The 12,319-nt window shown below is 48.9% G+C and overlaps 1 protein-coding gene across 1 annotated transcript; it reads left to right on the forward strand.

Annotated features, from left to right (window-relative positions):
* Positions 1 to 5,735: 5,735 nt before the first annotated feature.
* LOC124668578 lies at positions 5,736 to 9,520 on the forward strand. Its single transcript, XM_047205686.1, has 2 exons — positions 5,736 to 6,364; positions 8,586 to 9,520. Exons 1-2 carry the CDS (start codon positions 5,736 to 5,738, stop codon positions 9,268 to 9,270), a joined length of 1,314 nt encoding a protein of 437 aa, XP_047061642.1. The 3' UTR covers positions 9,271 to 9,520.
* Positions 9,521 to 12,319: the final 2,799 nt, after the last annotated feature.

Raw genomic sequence — 12,319 nt, forward strand, 5'->3', positions numbered from 1 at the left:
CTTTTCAAATGATTTAATGAAGAAGGGGTGCAGGTAGGAGCTGGTACATAATAAATATCTCTAGCATAAGACTTTGGCTCCAACTGGTTCACCCTTTTGAGAGGGTATAATGGTGTGAAACATGAGTTTTCAATTGTGGCTCATTTAATGTAGGAAACTGGGTAATGAGCATTTTTGGGAAGACACTTGGTTAGGACCGACCCCTTTGGCTACTCAATACCCATCTTTATACAACATAGTGCAATGTAAAAATGTTAATGTTGTTGTTGTGTTGTAAAATTCACCGTTGAACATAGAGTTCATATGGGCGTTCAATGAGGAGAAATGAATAGCTTCACCGAACCTAGTCGAGGGTTTAATGAGAGTTTCTTTGATGGATGGACCGGATAAATTCTCTTGGAATTTGACGCCGTCGAGAGTTTTTTCGGTAAATTCTATATTGCATGCAGATTTTATGAATGACCGTAGGAGATATCTGCGCAATGCCCATTGAAGCCTAAAGTACCACTAAAAATAAAGATTTTTATGTGTTCTCTTGCTAACTAAAGATAACTTAGATAAATGCAACGTACATATTTTGCACTAAATGTGCGTTATGTGATGCTTAAGAATCTATTCAACATCCTTTTATTTCCTATCCTTTTATGAGATCAGTCTAGAGACTTGTTCATTTTAATTTTCATATACCTCCTATTGCTATTATTACCAATATGTTTGGGAATTTGGTGAATGGCATCGAGAAGAAAGTTTAGGATAGAACTTGTGTGGGAGTCTGTGGTTTGACTTGGCCAATAAAAAATTAGAATTGTCGCAATGATATTGTTCTTAGTAAGATCAAAGTTCCCAATCTTTTTTGCAGGATATCAATCAAGCTACATAATGAATACACATTTGGTCTTACCTCCTACCGCGGATGAGCGGCAACATTTTGAATTCTGGATGCACTCGATTGATATCGCTCATATGGGCTATCTTCAACCTGCAGGATGTTTGGTGGCAAACAATTAGAATCCAAAATTGATAGATGTTTTATTTGTGTGTTTGTGCCGCTGGTTGATTCATGTAGACTTTAAGTGATCTATAATTTGTAAACTATGAATCTAAAATATTTGCAATAAATGAATGTTGTATGCATCACTTCGATTTAGAGGCCATGGCTACGCTTCCCCATTTAAAAAAACATACATATCAGCTACCATATTATGGCACTGTAAGTCCGGCAACACACTTGAACACATACATCTTTTAATAGGTGTCACACAAGCAAAAATTGATTTACGCTGCAGAGTAAAAATATACAAAATGGTTCACTCATCTATTAATAAACGTCAATAGTAGTACAAAAAGATCAAAAGTAATAAAAAATACAAACATCTTCTTTATTGAAAGGGGTATAGTAGGAGAAGCCCTTGCAATGATTTTTTTGTTGAAATTATAAGAACCCAAATCTGCATCCGTGAGAACTTGAACCTAGGTGGCTGAGTTGTACACCCACTTCCCTAACCAAGTGAGGTAGGCTCACTTCTTCAAATATGTTCTTAGACCACCTAGCGACCACCGATACTGGCACAAGCCGAAGGCGTGCCGCTGTTCCCGCCCTCTATCACCGGAACCGTGTAATGCTTGTCGTAGTATAGCTTGTTGTAGTAGGCAAATGAGAAGCCGTCGTTCTAAGGCCCCAAAAGAGAAGCGAACTAGGACATCAACCATCAACAATGATGAAACCATAGATCAGAAGAGTTTGGCCTGACACCACACCAACAAGCACGAAAATCAACTAGATCTCATGAGATCTGTCGGACAAACAAACTTCACGTGCCCTCCGCCAACACTAGATACACCACTACAGCAAGAATAGAGCGGACAGGACCTAATTCTAACTTCGGGACATCGCTGTTGCCTCACCATTCCAAAGAAGAAGATACTGGAAAAACATAAAATGGAAACAGGAAGCCTCCTAGACGAGAGGCAATAATCCGCAGCACCTCTAAAGCCCAAGATCACCGAGGCGAACGGACTAGCAGTATCGCCGGCGTGGGGACGTAACCCTAGGGCTTCTACCTTCTAGTATCGCCTCTCTCTGTTGCCGTACTGATAGACAGTATGTTGATTGGGCATTCATTAATTTTTTTTTTTTTTTGAGAACACAGTACAACGCAGACGCTCACAAACACGCACGTACAAACACCCCTATGAACGCACGCACGCACGCACACCCTACCCCTATGAGCACCTCCGAGGGACTGAGCCGGCATACCTTGAGGTTGACGAAGTCACCACCGGCGCCTCGCCGTTGACGAGCACGTCACCTACCACTGAAAGCATAGCACCGGTTAAATCCTGGAATAAATCCAGGTAAATGCAAACACCCATGCCAAGTCTAGGACTTGAACCTGGGTGGGCTGGTTCCACCACAAGGGACCTAACCACCAGAACCAAGCTCTGTTTGCGCATTCATTAATTTCTGCTACAAGTATTGACTGAATTGCGCTGTGTGGGAGTGTGGAACAATTATTCAACCACAGAGCCAATCCGACCGATCGAGTCGACAAGATCATTGAGATATCTAACAAGGATCAAGATCAGGAGGCCACTGCGCGCGTACAGCTACATTTCTATTCGAGCGATACGTAAATCTAGTGGCGCCCACGGCATACTCCCATGTGGATACAGCTCGGCAGCTGCTGCTGGTGTAAACGGGTAGGGTCCCTGACAGGTCACGCCGAATACATCATACATGCCCAACTTATGGAAGCAACAGCAACTTCAAATTTAAGATGAATATAAAAACGTCGTCATCGTCTTAAATCATGAATCATTAGAACTCATAATCTAGTCGACCTGCCGTAGCGATCGACCGATCGATTGATGCTGCTGCACCAGGATTCCTCATGATTCTGAACTTTATTCCGTAAATTTGTTGTAAGGGTATCGTATTTGTATCTACCTTCTGTTTCGCAAAACTGTACATTAAACGTAGATTTAACATTTTTTTTCCTATACCAGATTTGGAGCATCGATAATACACCTTCATCGCTAATGAGAACACTACGCCACAGGCCACACTTACCCTTCGCGATGGTCATCTCACGCATCTACCACTCTCAACAGCCCATCTCATACCATCCATTTTTGTTTCTCGTTGAAATGGTAATCACCATTTGGTCCATTGCTACCCATGGCGATATCTGCAGTATCTTCCCCGCCCGCGCGTTGCTTCTTCCTGCTTGCATGCTCAGCTCCATCAATCTGCGCCATGGACAAATCAACTCTTGATTTAGAGAGTACAACATATATGAGACTACAAATATAGACGATAACTTATATGCATGGCCCACTCTTGCAGTCAGTTTCATGTATTATATCCGTATGCGATGACTCGCTATCGTTGTGCGTAGTACAGCCACATCATGCATCCTTGGCGAACATGCACGGTGTCGCATGCCTGCATGATCTTGGATAGGGCACCTGTATGCTCAAAATTAGTATAAAGCGCTCATTATCGAAAAATGCTCAAAATTAGAAGCTTGTAATGTGGTTTGATGACCAAACATTTTAAATTTGATGCTGACGGCCTGAAAAGGTAGATTTAGTGCAAATCCAAGTTTTAAAAGAGCAAACTATACTTAGTTGTAGATTTCAAGAGAGCAAATCAAATTACGAATTATGTTGTTGTGTGGAAATTAATCTCACCTAAGCTTAAAGTTATGCAGATTGAGTCGAGATCGATGGGGAGGGTCACATGTTGATGTAGGTACTTTACATAAAATTATATATACAGCCGGAGAATAGGTAATTCAAATATGGTCCCTCGACCTGAGTCTTGCACATCTACTCTTTAGAGCTTCTCATCAGAATCAAAGTTGCCAACATTATGCACGAGGGAGCCATCTGTTTGGCATGGATCGGTGTTGGCTTCACAGGGCTACTTCGTCAAGGGCTTCTTAGGTGGTCGCCTGTCGCGGAAATCGCTGAAGAGGGCAACCTCGACGAGAATCCTCACTTTTTAGTGGTGCATGTGAAGTTTGTGTTGTTAGCTAGAGTTTTTATGTGTGCTCTCGCGACGGTCGTATTCCATGACGGTCGGCGAGGGTGTCTACACCGTTAACCGACGAACTCTATTCTCATTGATTAATTAATTAATGAAAATGACAAGTATTTTGTCCGATTTTAGAAAGCTGATCTTACTAAATGAAAGTCGGTGGAGATTTTTTTCTTACATGTAAGATAATTTGTAAAGCTGCATATTTAAAAATTTCACCAAACTATGATTTTCTATAAGTTGCACTTTTAGGATTGACTTATAGATATAAAATATATCAACTCTGGAGTACCTGAGAACTAAGTTAGTGATCAGTCAAGTCATAAACCTTCTGATTGCATCGTGGTTCGTGCATATATAAGTTGCAAGTGGGACTGCAACTGAGTTTTTTCAGGTGCAACTGGGGTTCCAACTAAGAATTTTCAATTGCAAGCGAGGATGCAAATAAAAAGGTGCCATGGCCCATTATATTTTCTTTGTGATTCGTGGTAGTCAACCGAGACTTTTTTTGGAATCCTACCACTCGTTACATGTTTCTCTCATTTTGGAGATCACTCCTAGCTGGATTTCACCCAAATTGTGCTTTTATATAAGTTGCAGTTTTAGGATTGACTTATAGACATAAAATAGCTACATAGAACCTTTTTTTGTTACTTTTTAGATAGCTGAGAACTAAGTTAGTGCTAAGATTTTTTAGTTGCAAGTGAGGATGCAACTAAAAAAATGCTCTAGACCGTTAGGTTTTCTTCGTGTTTCGTGGTAGTTATGAGTTGCAACTGAGATTTGATGATGTCATCTGACCGAAAACTAAGTTAATTCTAAGTCAACTAAGAAATAGCTACTCATGTTTTTACGAAATCCTACCACTGATTACATGCTTCTTTCATCTCGAAGAATTCATTCCTAGCTGGATTTTACCAAAAAAAAGTAAATTGTGAACAATTGTATACAAGTGAGCGGCGATCTAGTGTTAGTTTCTATTCTGCACGAGGAGCCATCTGTTTGGCATGGGCGGGTGTCGGCTCCACGAGGCTAATTTGGCAAGGACATCTTACGTGATCGCTCCTCAGTGAAATTGAAGTCGCTGAAGAGGGGATTGCGACTGAGTTTTTTTTTTTAAGTTTCAATTGAGTTTTTAACTGAGAATTTTTTTGTTGCAAGTGAGGATGCATTTAAAAACAATGTTCTGGGCAGTTAGATTTCTTTGGTGTTTCATTGTGGTCATGAGTTGCAACTGAAATTTTATGATGTCATCTAACTCTTAGTTGACCAAGAAATAGCCACTTATGTTTACTTTTTAGAATCCTACCACTCATTACACGCTTCTCTCCTTTCGGAGAATTCATTCCTAGCTGGATTTCACCCAAAAATGAAAATTGTAAACAAATGTATACAAAGTGAGCGGCGGTCTAGTGTTAGTTTAGGGTTTAGGCACGAGCCAGACGACGACATATCCCACGACCCACATGCAAATCCTACTAGCGTCCAATTTCGTCCACCAAATCAAATCCCCTCCCTGATCGACCAGCCCTTTTGACGGGTTGCTCTTCTTTTGCTGCGACCCCATCTGATTTCGCCACGCACGCAGCTAGAGGCGTCGCTACATATAAACCCCCGCGCGCAGGGAAAGCCATTACAATTACAACAGCACGCACCTGTCAGTTTGATCGACCTCGAGCGCGCGGCAACGCAAATGGACCCCTGCGCCTTCGTCCGCCTCACCGTGGACCAGCTCCTCCTCAAGCTCCCCGCCGTGCCGCGCCCCAGCTCCGGCGCCGCCGGCGTGCACCCCTCCACGTCGCCTTGCTTCTGCACGCTCCACCTCCACGACCAGCCCTCCTCGCTCGCCCGCACCGCCCCGCTGCCCCTCGCCAACGCCTGCTTCCCGCACGGGTCCGGTGGCCCCGTCGTGCTCAGCCTCGACGCCGCCGCGGTGCAGCGGCTCGCGGGGCGCCCCGCCGAGCTCGTCGTCACACTGCACGCCGGCAAGTCGACGGGGAGCGCCGGCTGCGGCGGCGTGGGCGCCCGCCGCGCGCTGGGTAGGGTGCGCGTGCCCGTCGACGTGGCGCGCGCCGCGGCCGGGGAGACCGTGGTGGCGCGCGACGGGTGGGTGGACGTGGGGAAGCCGGCGTCGGCCGCGCGCGCGCAGATCCACATGCTCGTGCGGGCCGAGCCCGACCCGCGGTACGTCTTCCAGTTCGGCGGCGAGCCGGAGTGCGGCCCCGTGGTGTACCAGGTGCCCGGTGGAGGCGCCGGCGGCGGGCAGCGCCAGCCCGTGTTCACCTGCCGGTTCAGCGCCGGCCGGAGGGCAGCTATGACCAGGTTGGTGGCATGTTCGATCGTTTGCAGGAAACGCTACACACTTGAACAATATGCATGGATCTTCCTCCATTTGCTTGTTAAGTTAGCCATTTTTGCCTTGTGCTCTGCTCCAAAAAAAATGCCTTCTCCGATGTTTTTGAATGCATATTTCGGCGCTAACTGAGAATTAGAAATTTACCGGATTTTCCCTAGATTTTAAAATTGAACTTTAAGCCAGCGGCTCAAGCAGCAATTCGGGTTTTACTTTTTAGTGAAGTCAAAAGCTGTTGTGCACGATGAAAATATACCACACAAATGTGCAACATGAAAATGCTATGGTTAAGCCATTTGGGCAACACTCTTCTATTTGTGGAAGCAAGGTAGCTCAGGTTGTTAAGGGATGGGAATCTATTTTGTGCACCTCTCTTCGTACAAAACTCGAAGAGAATCCCCAGCTTTCCATTTGACCTTTTTTTTTCTGGAATACTTTGCTTTTCTTCCTCCCATCATCCTTTTTGATTATTGGATGCCAGCTCGTAGATGCCTTGCGGATAATTCATGTCATACCACGTATCGGTATTGGCATAATCGCCTGATAAAAATATTGCAGCATCCATACGCAGCTAGGCGTTCTTATTTAGTTGGCGTGGCATACTGGCATGGGAGCCATGAGAGATTTCTTCTTGGAATGAATTGAGTGAAATGTTTAATACTAACAGGGTACTAGCTCTAGTCGCGATCGGAGCCACTGTTCACAGAGCTTTCGAGAGTAAAACAACTCGAGGATATGTTATGTTTTGCTATCTGACCAGCTGTCAAGTTTGGTTTCATGCATCCGAACCTTCACTCTCAGTGCAGCTCAGATCCCATCGATTATATACTATATCGTGTTTAAGATTAGCTTAGACAAGAATTTACTCGTAGCTAGGCTTGTAGGTTGTAGCCTATGCTATAGGACTGTCGATCGAACATCCAGCATGATCGACATTATTCAGAATATTCAGATAACCAGACACACCAACCGTGCATGTGCATGTGATGAACTTTACCAACCTGCTGCTGCTCTAGCTACCTCATTAATTTCCTCCTGCCCATTTGATCTGTAAGCTCATTAGCTGGTGAGAATCTTCCTTACATTATCATGTCCACTACCCTTAGGGCATCTCCAACCGCGCGACCCAAACGGACGCGCTGGGCCGTCCGTTTTGGGCCGTTTGGGTGGCCGAACGGACACCCGGACAGCGGCCCGCGTCCGCGTGTCCGTTTAGGTTGCACGCTGTGCCCAACGCGCGGACGCACCGCATATGTAATTAAAATAACAAAAATAAAAATAAAAAAGGAAAACAGCCAAAAATAACATTAAAGTAGTGGTTAATTAAACTTAGCCCTATTTTGGGCAATTTTTACACAAAAGAAAGCCATATATGGGCTTTAAACTAAAAAAAAACCTAGACAGGGTTTGCGAGCACGGTGGCCGCCGGCAGTGCTACTCCCAGTAGTACTCGTCATCGTCGGCGTCGATGACGACTACGCCCCCCGGTGGCGACGCGCTGTTCCGATCTGGGCTCAGGTGCCAGCCGTGGGGGAGGTGCACGTCCCCCCACGGCATTGGGACGCCGACGTCCTGCGCCACCGCTACGGTGACGTAGATCCGGTCGCGTCTGGGAGTCGCCGGCGGCCCCATGGCGAACGGCGCCGGCGCGACTGTCCGGCTGCTGCCGGCCTCGTGGTCGTTGGCGGATGGCGAGAACTCGCGCTTCGGGGCCATGGCGGCGCGGAAGCTTCGAGCTCGCGCGTGCGGCCGGAGTGGAAAGTGGGGACTGGATAGGGACAGTCCCCTTCCCCAGTCCACATTTAATAGGACTGGGGCACCGACAGGTGGGCCAGCCACGCGGACACGCGAGGACGCCGCGTGCCATCCGCGGCCACGCAAACCCGGCACAAATTTGGGCCGGGTTTGCGTCGTTCCGGACGCCGCGGCCGTCCGCTTTTGCGGTGCGTCCCCGCGTTGGGCAAGATTTTTGTCCGACTAGACTCATCCGGACGCGCGGGCGCGGGATGGATCGCCCGGTTGGAGATGCCCTTACGGCCAGTTCACCGCGATCGCCTTTACCTACTGTTCTTTTTTGTCACTAGTAGACCTTAAACTACTGTTACTGATTAAGTACTAGCCATGCATCCATGCACGCACTTGTGTTCTTGAGTTTACTAAGCTAACCACGTGCATGTGCATCTTGACCAGATCTCTGACGTCGGAATCGTCCATGGCCCGGAGCCCCAGCCGGAAGCTTCGATCCTGGCTGAACAACCTCCACGGCGACGGCGGCGACGCCCGGGCACGGCGCGACCAGCGGAAGGGGTGGATGGTGACCATCCACGACCTGTCCGGCTCCCCGGTGGCGGCGGCGTCCATGGTGACCCCGTTCGTGCCGTCCCCGGGCTCCGGCCGTGTCTCCCGCGCCAACCCGGGAGCCTGGCTCATCCTCCAGCCCACCGCCGCCGGGGCGTCGAGCTGGAAGCCCTGGGCGCGCCTGGAGGCGTGGCGCGAGCGCGGCGCCGTCGACGCGCTCGGCTACCGTCTCGAGCTGGTCTTCGACTCGGGCCCCGTCGAGTGCGCCGTCCCCATCGCCGAGTCGTCCATCAGCGCCAAGCGCGGCGGGCAGTTCGTGATCGACCCGGCCACCTTCCCCGAGGGGGCCACCGGCGGCGCGTGGCCCTTCCCCGGTGGGTTCGTGATGGGGTCCACGGTGGAGGGCGAGGGGAAAGCGAGCCGGCCCACCGTGCAGGTCGGCGTGCAGCACGTGGCGTGCATGGGCGACGTCGCCGTGTTCGTCGCTCTCTCCGCGGCTGTCGATCTCTGCATGGACGCGTGCAAGCTCTTCTCGCACAGGCTCAGGAAGGAGCTCTGCCAGGACCAAGACGACTAGCGCCACTCTTCGTCTCCGTAGTGATCTTGGGTTCGACTCGCCAAGTATTCAGTTCCTTCTTGTGGAAGTGATGGCCTGTGACTGTTTTTTTTTAGTTTAGGCTGGGTCGGATCTCAAGAACAGATCGAACAGGGGGTGTGTGTATGTGTTTATTCTTTCGTTCCGATATTCTTTCGATTCTTTGTAGTATAGGTCATGTTCTTGTATGCTCCTTTTTTGAGCGATTGAATAGTGGATGTTAGATGCAACCGTAGGTGTATGATTTAATGTCGTTTGAATGATTCAGTTGGAATGTTCAATCATGTTCATGAATATTCGCCTGGATGCCTGGTACATGAAGAAGAAGAAGAAGAACATGAACCACGGCCTTGTGGTTGATGGTGTCGGACCACACGACCATGGCCGAGCCGCCGTTTGGACATTTCAACTCGCTTGGCGAGATGGAGGAGCTTGAAGCAGATGTGGATGTTAGATGCAACCTTAGGTGTACTGTTCAGTGTCTTTGATCGACTCAGTTGAGCGCGCTTGGTAGGCTGCATGCCCCTTGGCTCGCATCGGTCTAGCAATTTTCGGTCCGTTTGGTTGTCTGGACCGAGCCGCGTTCTTGCAGCAACCGGTTCTCAAAGCAGTGTCGGGCGAGGAACGCTCGCTTCGGCAGTTTCCAGCGGTGCAGGCAAATCTCCACGTCCGGTGATGCAAAAGGGGATCTTCGGCGCATGCGCGGAGAAGAGAATGGAGATGGTGGGAGCTGCGCCGCGCATCGGCGAAAAGCGAAAAGACGGCGGGAAGGATTCCGTCACCTCCCGCCACGCCCCATGGCCTATTTCTACCCCCTCCTCCACTGTCCCCCCAAATTTCGAGCTCCTCCTCCCATCGGCAAGCAGGTAAGAGGCGCACACATCTCCGGTCGGCGACGGTTGCAGCGGCGGCGGCGAGTACATCTGGGCTGCTTCATCTACTTCCTGGTCGAGCGCATCTTCACCTACGGCGATGACTGTAAGCCATCCCTTATCCCAGTACCGCGGTAATGTTTAGATCTAGGTTAGGAGTAGTCAGATCTTGTCTAGGGTTTGGTCTTGTAGCAGGGGTTAGTTCGGATTATGGTGAGCTATCATGATCTTGCTAGGGTTCGACATTTCCGGTTGCTACTTTGTCCCAAATGTGCTCACATGCCATGATCTTGCTAGGGTTTGTGCTATTCACCGTTGCAATGAACTGCGTGTCTGATTTAGGATGATTGTTGGTATGGTTTGTGATATTCACAAGTCTTTGTTTCCAAGTAGATTCACGTTATATGTACTACGATGTGTGTAGGACTCCTTCTGTGATGACTTTAGCCAGGCGCTTGTCTGCGTTGGGGACTCTCAGATCCCTTCACAAGTTTCCGATTCACATCCCTCCTATGACTCCAAGGTGGCGGTCACCCCTCTGCATGTGTCTGACCTCATGGCTCAGGTAGCAACAGAGGTCACGGCTAGGTTGGCCACCACAAAGAAGAACAAGAACCGCAGGGAAGCAGAGAGGGTCTTGAAGACCGAGCAGGAAAGGAATGCCACCATGAAATGGCTTCCATTCATGTCCACCTTCGTGTTGGAGAAAATGTGCGGCTTAATCCACTAACAAAGGATTCAAGAAAGTACATCTCAATTATGTGGTGAAGGGCCTTTTTTACCACTATGGTGTGTCCGTCTGCTCCACTCAAGTGTACAATCACATGAGGAAGTGGAGGCAGATGTGGCTCACCATTAGCAGGCTCCGCGATCTAAGCGGTGCTCAGTGGTGCGAGGATACCAAATGCATCGTCCTTAAGGGTGAGCACTACTGCGGGCACGTCGCGGTGAGCACCTCACTAACTATTTTGATCAGCCACGAGCAGAACTAACATCATTGTCCCTTCGTATCGTAGGATCACCCAAAGGACGCGGAGTTCCTGAATGTGCCCATTGCCAACTACGACGAGATGCATACCATATTCTCCTTCGGCCTAGCCACCGGCAAGTACGCCATGGGATCCTGTGAGCCCCTCGGCTCGGCTACAGCAAATCCTGCACCTGAGGATGCCAAAACCCAGGTGTCCGACACGGTCAACCTCGATGGGGCACCTGACAAGGCTGCCGACGCGTCTGAGAAGGTGAGCGCCGACAAGAGGAAGAGAGGTGCCTTCGCCGACGACGAGTTGGTGGCCTTCACCAACATGACTGTTGCTGTGAAGGACGTCGCACAGGCCATCAGTGACAACAAGCCCATGGACATGCACCCTGACCTATACAATGCGGTCATGGACATGCTTGGCTTCTCCGAGGATGATCTCATGGCCGCCCTCATCCACTTCATCGACCACAAGGCACAGGGTTCCAGCTTCGTCGGTATGATCGAGCCACACCGCGTCCTCTGGCTGAGGAACTACCTTCGCAAGTACCACTCCAATGTGTAGTGGTGCCCTTGAGGGGGTGGTTCAGGGATGCATGCATGGAGCTGATGATGATGATGTAAATTCTGGCAGTAGCTAGGATGAAAAACATTTGATGGCCCCCTTTTGTAACTATGATGAGGTGGTATATACTAACCCCTCAGGTGATGGTGAACCTGCGGTGTTAGGATGACACCCACTTTTGTTGTGGTGGTAGGATGACACCATGGTAGTGTAGGATGAACTTGTGATCCACTTTTGGAATGATCATGCATGCCCCTGTTAGTTTATCATCTGTTGTTGACACTTGTGTTGTTCTATTGCTCTTTTCTAAATTGCTTCATGGTTGTGATCGATAACTTCTTCTTCTTATGCCATGCTAGTGGTATGTGGTGTTCCGCGGACGGGTTCGAGGAATCTACAGCTCATGGAGAGTCTGTCAAGATCAGGTCAATGGCTACTCCTACAACAGCTACCGAGGGTATGAAACATTGGAGGAGGCACAACAAGAGTACCTCATCTTCCTGGAAGAGGAGTTCCTGGAAGATCAGGCCATCGATGAGGCAGTGCCATTAGCACAGCTGTCACCGGAGGAAGTACGTACATGCTCTACAAGGAGCACCGCCGGAGGTACGTCCT

Source organism: Lolium rigidum, chromosome 6, assembly GCF_022539505.1.
Source record: "Lolium rigidum isolate FL_2022 chromosome 6, APGP_CSIRO_Lrig_0.1, whole genome shotgun sequence".
Lineage (NCBI taxonomy): Eukaryota > Viridiplantae > Streptophyta > Magnoliopsida > Poales > Poaceae > Lolium > Lolium rigidum.

Coding starts and splice junctions, on each gene's coding strand:
- LOC124668578 (XM_047205686.1), top strand. CDS start 5,736: ATGGACCCCTGCGCCTTCGTCCGCCTCACCGTGGACCAGCTCCTCCTC. Junction 6,365..8,585: donor CGGAGGGCAGCTATGACCAG/GTTGGTGGCATG, acceptor CATCTTGACCAG/ATCTCTGACGTCGGAATCGT.